Source organism: Chlorocebus sabaeus, chromosome 20, assembly GCF_047675955.1.
Source record: "Chlorocebus sabaeus isolate Y175 chromosome 20, mChlSab1.0.hap1, whole genome shotgun sequence".
In the NCBI taxonomy this organism is placed as follows: Eukaryota; Metazoa; Chordata; class Mammalia; order Primates; family Cercopithecidae; genus Chlorocebus; species Chlorocebus sabaeus.
Window position 1 is genome coordinate 85,035,240 of NC_132923.1, and position 12,361 is coordinate 85,047,600.

At 36.4% G+C, this 12,361-nt stretch overlaps 1 protein-coding gene across 3 annotated transcripts in view; it reads left to right on the forward strand.

The window, feature by feature from the left end:
* NRDC (nardilysin convertase) overlaps window positions 1–12,361 on the forward strand; it is a 100,712-nt gene that overhangs the window by 69,254 nt on the left and 19,097 nt on the right. For all 3 annotated transcript variants that reach the window (XM_007978765.3, XM_007978764.3, XM_037999828.2), the window contains 9 exons: window positions 1,143–1,216; window positions 2,880–2,949; window positions 4,615–4,692; window positions 6,194–6,314; window positions 6,399–6,457; window positions 6,905–6,959; window positions 9,020–9,124; window positions 11,148–11,271; window positions 12,146–12,232. In XM_007978765.3, the coding sequence (XP_007976956.3) occupies window positions 1,143–1,216; window positions 2,880–2,949; window positions 4,615–4,692; window positions 6,194–6,314; window positions 6,399–6,457; window positions 6,905–6,959; window positions 9,020–9,124; window positions 11,148–11,271; window positions 12,146–12,232 (773 nt within the window). The remainder of the gene's footprint in view (window positions 1–1,142; window positions 1,217–2,879; window positions 2,950–4,614; window positions 4,693–6,193; window positions 6,315–6,398; window positions 6,458–6,904; window positions 6,960–9,019; window positions 9,125–11,147; window positions 11,272–12,145; window positions 12,233–12,361) is intronic.

Sequence of the window (12,361 nt, forward strand, 5' to 3'; positions counted from 1 at the left end):
TTGTATGTAGAGTTTCAGTTCAGGATGATATAAACATTTTTTCTCCACCTCAAATTCATCAAAATGTACAAATATTTAAAAGATACATTACTGCTACAGTTTTGTTACAAAGTTTACAAAAAATTTAATTCTGAAGCAATGAAATCTTTCTTTCCATACCTAGTAGTTTGCATTTTAACAAAATTAATAAAAACAGATATTTTTTTCTTGCATCGGATGAGTAACCTGTGGATTTTCCCAGTTATTCTTCTAATACATAATTATTTGAAATTTATGAAAGAAACTAGCATAAAATGTTAGAATAATTTATAATGACAACTGATTGGTTATTATTGATTTGGCTTTCTATGGATTGCCATTGATAATTAGCAGTGCTTTTTGGTATGTAAAGGTAATCAAAAGCATGACAAATTTGTGGAGCTTTTTTTTTTTTCTGATTAGAAGTCTTGAGTGTGAACTATGGAAATGTCAAATGTGAAACTTTAATAAAATCAGAGGTATATTTAATAGAGGAATTAATTAGGTTCTGTCAATCCCTGATGAGCATTAAAAAAAAATCTCATATGTTATTCACTAATAACTTTGGTTCCTTAATTAGACAGGTTTAAAATTCTTCAAGGCATTTAATACTAATTTGCATCGACTGTGTTTTGGAAGAAATATTAAAGTTACAATATCTTCAACCAGAGTAGAAGCCCCTAGGAGGGACCAAGTCTTTTAGATACCACAGTGCCTGATACAGTGCTTTATACCTAATATTCACTTCATGTATAATTGTTGATTTTAAAAAAGTATTATCTCTAGTGTAAGTTTCTTTCTGAAATGGCTTTGTCTAGGAGGAGAACTGAAATTAAATGGGGCTGATAGAGTCAGTAAATATTGGGGTGAGAGGGGGTCCTTTAAATTCATTCTTCTCTATCTCTTGAGTTGTGAAGACTTTTGAGTTATTGGGCTGACGCTAAGAACAGATTGTGTAACTGAAGATTTTGTGGCTGTGTTGCCATCTGTTTGTTCATGCCTGGAATGCTTTCCAAGAAGGAGTATGTAGAATAGATATAAATATCTCTCAGTTAGATATCCCTAAAGATATTGCTTATAAAGGCTTTTGCAATTAAATTTGTATGTATTTGTTTTATTTTCAGTGGGTTACCCAGACCAAACTTTGGCCATTTAACGGATCCGTTTGACACACCAGCATTTAACAAACTTTATAGAGGTTTGTGAACCAAAAGTTTAAAACTGTTTGAAATAATTTTAGCACATTCTCCATAACCTAATTGAGGCTGCCAATTTTCGTTGAAAATGAGAACACAACAGAAAATACAGCTGGGTTGGAAAGGGAGTAGATGGGCAATGGAGATCTAATTAATAATAGATAGCAGACCATTGACTAGCTGCAGATTGTTTGATTCTGGTGCCCTGCTGCTACTTCAGTCTATTTCATGCTTTCTCCTTGCTTTACGTTTCTTCCCTTTTGTTCTCCGTTTTGTTAAATTTCATTCATGTTTCATTTTATTTATATTCTGCTCTTTTTTGCCTTTAAATGAATGAAAATAGAGGAGTGGGAAAACACTTTGGAAATCGTTTCCTTTTTGTGAAAGCAATATTTGCTAAATAAAAATATAAAATGTCAAGAAATGGGAGAAAAATCACCCTTAAATCTTACCATCAAGAGAAGTCATTTGTATCGGATTTCTTTTTTTTTGTTTTTTGGAGACAGAGTCTTGCTCTGTTGCCCAGGCTGGAGTGCAATGGCACAATCTCAGCTCACTGCTTCACCTCCCAGGTTCAAGTGATTCTCCTGCCTCAGCCTCCCGAGTGGCAGCGATTACAGGCACTCACCACTATGCCCAGCTGATTTTTATATTTTTAGTAGAGACGGGGTTTCACCGTGTTGGCCAGTCTGGTCTAGAACTCCTGGCCTCAAGTGATCCGCCTGCCTTCACCTCCCACAGTGTTGGGATTATAGGCGTGAGCCACCACGTCTGGCCTCCAGATTTCTTTCTGATTTTCTAATAGGTATATTTTCTTAACAAAGTTGAGATTAAAATATATATATAATTCTGTCTCCTGCTTTGTTTCATTTAATAGTATACCTGTAATAACTACATAATGAGTTGTGTGATTACATTACAATTTATTTAACAATTTGCCTATAGTGAATATTGCAGAAACATTCTTAATTCACTATCTTTCTTTATTCTATCATGGCAGATTTTTTTTTCTCTTTTTACTAATTACTTTAGGTATTCCCTCCTTCTTCAGCCCATTACCAGTCTCTTTCCTTTTCCTTTCCTCTAATCAGTGACTGTTTTGTTACACCCTTCAGCTGCTGGCTCCGTTCTGTTAATATTAAGCTAACACTTTCCAGAGATAACTTATTTTTGATTGTATTCTTTCTGGTTTTAGTTTTCCTATTCATAGAATAATAGCATTGGGAAGAATCCTAGAGATACTTTAACCCAACTCACTCATTTTACTATGAGTAAACAGATTCAGAAAGATTTAAATGCAAGTGGTTTTCTCAGGTCATATAAGCACGTATAGCAAGATAGGGGTAGGACTGGATTTCAGCCATGGGTCTCCTGGCTCCTAGTTTTGTATCCTTTCTTGCAAGAAGAGATCCATACACAGCAGCATTTCATATCCTCATAGTTCTTTTATCCCTGCTTTCTCTACCTCTGAAACCAAATAAAAAAGAAATTTACAAAAACTGCATTATTTGAATTGGAAAATTGGCAAGTTGAAATAATAAGTGCATTGTCCTTAACCTTCCCTTGTTTACTGGAAGATATATTGAATTTTAAACATTTTTGTAATATAGTAAAAGTTATAGAGAAACACTTATATCTGTTCTTCTGGAAAATATTTTTGTTTAGTTGTTCCAATCAGAAAAATTCATGCTCTGACCATCACATGGGCACTTCCTCCTCAACAGCAACATTACAGGTAAGAGTTTAAGGGAAAATTTACTTCATTAGAACTGAGTGAGAATCATTTTTAAAGCATGCTAAATGGTTTAAGTTTGGGGGTTCTGAATTTATAAACAGCAGTGCAGTAACCTGGAACTTGATTACTCCAGGAGCTTTCAAGCCTTGCTATGTATTTTACTATTTTTTGGATATAAAAACTAGAGCTTTCTCAGTTATAGTGGCCTTTCTTAAGTCTTTGAAATTAAGTGTTTAGTGTGAATGCTAACTTTTGTAATTTGTTTTGATCTTGTCAAAAGTAAAGTTAAATAATTTGGGCCTGGCAGACTGGCCAACATGGCAAAACCCTGTCTCGACTAAAAATATCAAAAAACTAGCCAGGCATGGTAACACACACCTGTAATCCCAGCTACTCAGGTGGCTCAGGCATGAGAATTGTTTGAACCTGAGAGGTGGAGGTTGCAGTGAGTTGATATTGCGCCACAGCACTCCATCCTGGGCGACAAAGCAAGACTGTGTCTCAAAATAATAATAATAATTTGGACTGGTAATACGCCTAGGTACATAAATCCCAAGGATTTACTCCTCTGAATTAGGGCAGGTTTATGCAAATTAGGAAAGGATTTCTACTTGTCTATATAGTTATCTTATATGAGCAGTATAGCATGGGCCAGAGAGTTATTTAAGATAAGCATCAGTCAGTGTCTACAAATGCTTTTCTAATTAGAAATACATGCTAATCAACTGGTAAAAATTTAACTTTTTTGGGAGGGGGATGGGGCTCAAGCAATCCACCCACCTTGGCCTCCCAAAGTGCTGAGATTACAGACATGAGCCACCGTGCCCAGCCAAATTCATATTTTAAACAAGGTTGTATGGGCTTTAAGGATTGCTTAACATAGTTGAAAATCATATCTTGACTTTCAAGAATTTACAGAATTTAACTGTGTAACCTAATTAAATTTTCTCATATATACAGAAATATACAGAAAACTAAATTTTTTTCTGTATGTCTTTGTGGTAGGAATACTTTTAACAAAATTACAGTAGAAGCCAGTGGGAAAGACAGTTTGAACAGCATGTGCACAATTACTCGGACTATTATATTATTAGTATGTGATAAAGCATTTTTAGACTTGTTACTGCATTTTCATGAAAACTCAGTAAGTAGTTGGGCAAGTGAAGAGAAAAAGAATACAGTTCAGTATCTTGCTCAGGGTCATGATTTACTTAAAGGAAAAACTAAAACTAGAACCAAGATTTTCTGACCCTTTGAGCAACACATTTCACTTTACCACAGAGCCCAATATAGTACCAAAAGCTTTACAGACAGTGATTCATACCTATATTAGGTTCTAAACCGATAAGGAATTGACATTTCATTTTGGGGAAAGCAAAAAGATTTATCATGAGAGCAGGTAAGTTTGGTGTCCAAGAGAAAAAGTAGTGCCCTTAAATTTTGGGATGATTGTACTCTTCAGTAATCTCAAATGAAAGAGTTAATTTTACTATATTTTCTGTTTTTATCTTCCTGCTATTAAATTAATTACAATTTCATGTTTAATGGACATATGTGAGAATAAGTTTATGATTATATTTTCAAATTATTGTAGCCTTAGAGGTAAGATTTTCTGGTGTATTTATACCTTTTTTTTTTCTTCTAACCATTAAATTTTTTTAAAAGGGTGAAGCCACTTCATTATATATCCTGGCTGGTTGGACATGAAGGCAAAGGCAGCATTCTTTCTTTCCTTAGGAAAAAGCAAGTATTCAATTAATAAGTATTTTCAGTATAGCAATCTCTGAAAAATAATAGACAATAAGTATTATATAATGCATTCTTTTACTTTAGCTGCCAGGAAGCCTAGAATAAGATTTAATGCTTAATTAAAGTCATTTTAATAACATATTATTTTAATGTCCATATTATATTTGTGTATTTCCTTGTAAGCTACCTTTTAGCCCATTGTTGGAAGTTATTTGTACACAAAATTAAAAAAAATCATAAATGAAAGTAATAGATTCCAGAATTATGTAAAAGAATTAGCTCTAATCAATAATTTATATTTGACTGAATGGTAAAGAAATCAATTATTTAAATGCTATGGATCTCCAGGTTTTCCCAACCCCAAAGCTGGACTTTAATGAAAACTTCATTGGGTAGGTAAATCATAATTAATAGGTGGGACTGCAAATGGTATATGCAGCCATGTTAGCGGTATGTTTCCTGAGCATTAAAGCACCTGTTTAAGTCACCTATAGCCCAATAATAGAAATATAATTTTATAATCAGGACTAATACATTAAAGTAATTCCTTGTTTGATTTTTCTATAAATGAAATAGTATGAGAATGGAAGGATAGATGAGAAATTTAAATAAATATTTTTAAGACACTTGTGTGTACTAGAACATTCAAAGAAAACTAAGAGGGCAGAGTTAACTATAAAATAATAAACTAATGATATTGGGTTCATATGTATCTTACACAATATATGTTATATGCTTTGAGCTGTGCACAACGTTTCTACCTTACTGAGCTTTATTAGAATTTCAGACTCTATTCTGGTGTCCTCTCTTTGTAATTTTTCAGAATTAATCTAGTCAGAGAAAGGTATAGTCTCATTGCTTGTTTCTTAGACAACCTATGTAGGTTAGCTAACAGCCTTAAAGAACTCACTTGACATTCGATGTAAGTATGTATTAGAAGTGTCTTAAGGCCTCTCCTAGGAGTCAGGTTCAAAAATGGTGAGGCTGGGTGCAGTGGCTCTCGCCTGTAATTCCAGCACTTGGGAGGCTGAGGTGGAGGATTGCTTGAGCCCAGGAGTTTGAGACCAGCCTGGGCAACATTGTAAGACACTGTCTTTATTTAAAAAAAAAATAAAAAAAAAAAAAATAAAAATAAAGGTAAGCAAAATGCTTTCCAGCAGCCATCATTTTAATACTTTGTGCTGTTCTCTTCAAAAGGAATGGTTTTCGTTTAATAAAGCTGTTAATGTTTTACTATGTTGCCATATCTGTTCGTATTTGCATTAAACAAAGACTGTTATTTCCTTCTGGTGATTCCTAAATGTATCACAATTCCTTGGGAGGCCTTGTGCTTTTAAAATTTGCACTTTTAGATTTACTGTTGGAAAGTATATGTTTACATCAAAGGCTCAGGTTTCTAAATTTTACATAGAAAACCTCTATATTTTGTTAATTTGAATGTCTGTAGACGCCAATCCAGGAACATTGATTGGGTTAATTTTTTCCCCACCTGTAGATGCTGGGCTCTTGCACTGTTTGGTGGAAATGGTGAGACGGGATTTGAGCAAAATTCTACTTATTCAGTGTTCAGCATTTCTATTACATTGACTGATGAGGGTTATGAACATTTTTATGAGGTAAATAATTCAAATTGACTTGTTTTTTCCTTTTACTTAGGTATCCTTTTATGCAAAAGACTAATTTGGATGTTTTGTTTTCAGGTTGCTTACACTGTCTTTCAGTATTTAAAAATGCTGCAGAAGCTAGGCCCAGAAAAAAGGTAATAAACACTTCTTGGAATGAGGCCACGAGCCAGTCCTGGTATATTTGAGGCTTCAGGCTGCCAGTAGACATGCTTTAGTCTTGCCCTGATGGTTTTTCAGGCATTTTCTGCTCTGTTTCCTTTATTGTCTCCATATCCTCATCTCTCTACATGTGAGTGTACACTAAGACTTTATACATATGTGGCCAGTCCCTTTATTTTCATGCTTCTCTTTTATTGTTGATGTTTCTATTGAGAAATTTTTAAACTTTTATTCCAGGTTCAGGGGTATATGTGCAGATTTTTTATATAGGTAAACTGTGTCACGGTGGTTTGTTGTACAGATTATTTTGTCACCCAGGTACTAATAGTTATCTTTTCTAGTCCTCTCTCTCCTCCCGCCCTTCTCCCTCAAGTAGGCAGAAATTTTAATGTATCTTCTAATTATAGTTTTCTCCTTCACAGAATTTTTGAAGAGATTCGGAAAATTGAGGATAATGAATTTCATTACCAAGAACAGGTACTGGAAGTCAAATTCTTTTTGCATGTTATCTGTGACTGAGTTGAAACTGGTGTCGACATTGTTCCTCTTTTTGAAAGTGTCAGTGGAGTTTTAATTCTGCCATTCTGTGTCATGTGAGTCTCTAGATGTCCTTGAAGCTAGCTGAAACTTAACTATTAGGTTTTTGAGTATTTATATTGAGTAAGATAAGGCAGTGAGAGGATGAAGCAGATGACACAGATTATGTTGTGTGGTAATCATTTATCTACATGGTCATCCATCTATCCCTTCAATAAGCATTCATGGAGACTTGTTATGGTATTTAATATTTTGGGAATTCAAATATTGTGAAGACATTCTATAAGGTAATTTATATTTACCATGTATAATGTTAGAAACATTGTGCTTTGGAATTCAGGGGAAGGAGAGCATTTTCCTTGATTGAAATAGGCTCACAGGCTGGGCACTGTGGCTCCTGCCTGTAATCCAAGCATTTTGGGAGGTCAAGCAGGCAGGTTGCTTGAGCCCAGGAGTCTAGTAAAGGACTGGGCAGTGTGGTGTTTTGGGAAGCGTATTGGATGTGTTATGAGGTCAGAGTTCTGATGTCTACTTTGCCTGTCGTTTACTCACTGTGTGACCTTAGGCAAGCCATCTAGCCATCTAGTCAGGAAAAATCCGACCGTGTTTCCTCATTGTAAAACATGGGACTGGAACTACTTGGTATCTGAAGGATCTGTCAGTTTTAAGAGTCTATGTATCTGGGTGCTCGGTAAATACTTGAATTGACTGTGTTCCTCTGGAAAAATATTTCCATTTCATGTATCAGTGAACTGGTGGTCATTCTTTCAGTTTTAAATTGAAATAATGTTTTTATGAATATACCTTTTTATCTCAAGACTTTTATCTGACACTCACATTTTAATTATTTTGAAATTTAAATTAGAGACAGAGTCTTGCGATGTTGCCCAGACTTGCCTTGAACCAGGCTTAAGCTGTCCTCCCGCATTGGCCTCCCAAAGTGCTAGGATCACAGGCATGAGCCACCTTGCCTGGCTAACACATTTTTTTTTTTTTTTTGAGACAGTCTCGCTCTGTCATCCAGGCAGGAGTGTGAGTGTGGTGGCACAATCTTGGCTCACTGCAACCTCCACTTCCTGGGTTCAAGGGATTCTCCTGCCTCAGCCTCCCGAATAGCTGGGACTATAGGCATGAGCCACTGTGCCCGGCCCAACACACCTTGATTTCTACATTTGCCTTCCAGGGGATATTTGTCACTGTCTGGAGACATTTTGGTTGTCACAACTCAGGGTGGGGTGTGGGGTGCTCCTGGGATCCAGTGAAGCCAGGGATGCTGCTAAATGTCCTGCATTGATTTGATTCATGCTTTTTACAAATAGTTTTTAGATGATAGTGCTGTAGTGATAGGTCACCTGCCTTTATTGCTCACATAGTCATGTGGGGCACTTGACTGGTAAACAGGCATTCATAGTTCAGTGTGGTAATTGCTGTCATTAAGAGGCTGTGATAATGACTAGAACCTAATGGGTTATAGGGCTCAGAATGATGCATGAGGGGTATGAGTTTAAGCTCCCTAAGGGAGTAGCTATGGCTATATTTTCTTAGAGTTTTTTTTTTTTTTTTTTTTTTTTGGAGATAGGGTCTCACTCTGTTGCCCACGCTGGAGTACAGTGGCACGATCTCGGTTCACTGCAGCCTCAACCTCCTGGGCTCAAGCAACCCTCCCACCTCAGCTCCCAAAGGAGCTGGCACTACAGGTGCACACCACCACACCCAGCTTATTTTTGTATTTTTTGTAGAGACAGGGTTTTGCCATGTTGCCCAGGCTGGTCTCAAGTAATCCAACCACCTCTGCCTCCCAAATGCTAGGATTACAAACTGAGCCACTGTGTCCAGCGTACTGAGCATCAGATTCTTAAGCTGCAATTATATCTTGTTTTGTCTGTTCAGAAGCTTTTGGTTTCATTGTTAATAAGAAAGGGAGAAAGTATTTGTATCTTGTGGTAAATCAAATATAATAATGGAGAAGTTCTGGTGTGAAATAATTTACCTCTTTACAGACAGATCCAGTTGAGTATGTGGAAAACATGTGTGAGAACATGCAGCTGTACCCACTGCAGGACATTCTCACTGGAGATCAGCTTCTTTTTGAATACAAGCCAGAAGTAAGTAGGTTTATATGTCTAAAACTTACTTTTAGGGGAAGAGGAGGGTGAGAAAGTACGGAGATGTATTTAAGAACCATGGGAACGAAGAAAACTTAGTTATATTTAGTCAGGATTTTTGTTTGTTTAAACAGAAGTATCAATAGTTTTGTGAATAATTTCTCACGTTTCTTTTACATAATTAAGTTTTAATATAAGAGGAGAAAATCAAAATCAGTACTTGTTAGGTACTATTTTAATAATTTTCAAATGTTGAAACATCTACTGAAATAGTTGAAGTGATTCCTAAGAATTACGTGGTTTCCCTGTAAAAAGTACTTAGTTGTTTAGCTTACCTTTTAATTCACTTGCAGAGTTGGGACAATTAAATTTTCAATCATTTTGAAAATATTTATAAGAAAACGTAAAGGTTCCCTGAATTAGAAACATATGACTCAGGGATAATGTTACATGCCAATGAATTGTTGGTCGGGGTCATTCCTTCACTAGTGGAGAATAAGTCATTTTGTTTCATACAGGATAGCAGGCGTCAACCAGAGGTGACTTTGCCTTCCAGGGGGTATTTGTCACTGTCTGGAGACATTTTGGTTGTCACAACTCAGGGCGGGGCGTGGGGTGCTCCTGGGATCCAGTGGGTAGAAGCCAGGGATGCTGCTAAATGTCCTATAATGCAGAAGTCAGGATCCTAAAATAGTTATCTGACCCAAGATGTTAGTAGTGCTGAGACTGAGAAATTATAACATAGGACATTCCTTGAGAAATTTTAGCATAGACATTCCTAAACTATTAATTTTAAAGAGGACAGGGAAAGGTAAAGGAGGAAGGAACAACCATACATTCTTGCCATGTCACTAGGATGGTTGTGCCCAGTAGGGGCTGGTTGTGTTTTTTTCTGAACCACCATTTGTTGTTTTTTGCTTAAATAAATGGTGTTTAAGTAGTAGTTAGGGTTCCCAACCAAGCCACAAAATTCTGTTTAGTCCTTATTGTAGCTGGAGGATTATTGAAGGAGGCCCTACCTTGGCAGCGTTTTACTGATTCGTGGATATGAAGTGATATAAAAGATATACACCATGGAATACTATGCAGCCATAAAAAAGGATGAGTTTGTGTCCTTTGTAGGGACATGGATGCAGCTGGAAACCATCATTCTTAGCAAACTATCACAAGAACAGAAAACCAAACACCGCATGTTCTCACTCATAGGTGGGAACTGAACAATGAGATCACTTGGACTCGGGAGGGGGAACATCACACACCGGGGCCTATCATGGGGAGGGGGGAGGGGGGAGGGATTGCATTGGGAGTTATACCTGATGTAAATGACGAGTTGATGGGTGCTGACGAGTTGATGGGTGCAGCACAGCAACATGGCACAAGTATACATATGTAACAAACCTGCACGTTATGCACATGTACCCTAGAACTTAAAGTATAATAATAATAAAAAAATAAAAAAATAAAAAAAATAAAAAAAATAAAAAAAGATAGCTGTTAGGAGCATAGTCCTTGGTAGCATGTACAAATTGAGTTAGAACTCCACTTTTGCCACTTCTAGCTGTGTATTATTCTGTACAAGTTACATAATCTTTAACCGAGCAAATTACTTAACCATCACCCTCTGAAGCTGACTGTTATTTTGTGTAAATCAGTCTGTCTTAGGATTGTTTTTAGGAATAAATGAAATAATGTGTGTTAAATACTTCCTGGCTCACAGTGGAAGCTTAGTAGTAAAGGATAGCTGTTTTTACTGCTAATGCTGTTAATATGTAGGATTTAAGATAAACACTGTTTAAAGCATTATCAAGAACATACTTGATATTTGCCAACTATACCTCAATAAAGTAGGAAAAAAGGTTCTGAAACACTGATGAGACTTTGTAAATGAGGGTGTTCATGAACTGTAGGTATTTTTATGAGCATAGATCTTGGAGGTACCTAACGATGTGATGTTTGCCTTTTTAACAGAGATGTATTAGGTTGAAATTGTGTATATCTCTTTCCCATCTTCCCACTTCACTAGGTCATTGCTGAAGCCTTAAATCAGCTAGTTCCTCAAAAAGCAAATCTTGTTTTACTGTCTGGTGCTAATGAGGGAAAATGTGACCTCAAGGAGAAATGGTTTGGAACTCAGTATAGTATAGAAGGTAAAATATTTTAACAATTGTCTTACGTTTAGGTATATTTAACTTACCTGGAAAGGTTTAATAATTTAATGGTTCTAGAGGGGGAAAAAGTATAATTTTTTTAAAAGTTCACTTTGAAATGAAAATTAGTTATACTACTGCACAGGAAGTTATTTTCTGCTATGTTTATGTTTACTAACTAGTGAAAAAATTCTGTTATCTTGGTATTTTAGGGGCAGAGTTTTGACTTAGTTTTTGAAAAATGCTTCTCAAATGTCAGTGCGCATTTTTGTCACCTGGAGATATTACTAAAATACAGATTATGATTCAGAGGGTCTGGGTAGGGCCTGAGATTCTGCATTTCTCTTTTTCTTTCTTTTTTTTTTTTTTTTTGAGACGGAGTTTTGCTCTTGTCCAGGCTGGAGTGCAATGGCACCATCTTGGCTCACTGCAACTTCTTCTGCCTCCTGGGTTCAAGCAGTTCTCCTGCCCCTGCCTCCTGAGTAGCTGGGATTACAGGCATACACCACCACGCCTGGCTAATTTTGTATTTTTAGTAGAAACCTGTCTGGTGTTTCACCATGTTGGTCAGCCTGGTCTCGAACTCCTGACCTTAGGTGATCCACCCACCTCAGCCTCCCAAAGTGTTGAGATTACAATTGTGAGCTACCGTGCTCTGCCAGATTCTGCATTTCTGACAATCTCCCAGGTGATACCAGTGCTGCTGGGACCACACTTTTGAGTAGCATGATTCTAGAATGTCTGGATATGTGTTAGTCACAGTTTTCCTGAGAAAGGAGAATTGATTTGTAGGCCAGCTGATAACTAGTTTATTATTAAGAGAATGTTGAACATTGCATTGTTTATTGGGTCAGTTTATTTTTCTCCTTTACAGATATCGAAAACTCTTGGGCTGAACTGTGGAGTAGTAATTTCGAATTAAATCCAGATCTTCATCTTCCAGCTGAAAACAAGTACATAGGTCAGTAAAATAGCAATTTTTATACATAATCCATCCATGTGCTAATAAGCACCTGTATAGCACATTATATTTTACAACATATCATAGGAATTTATATTTGAGATTCCCAGTAACATTCTGAGGTTGGCA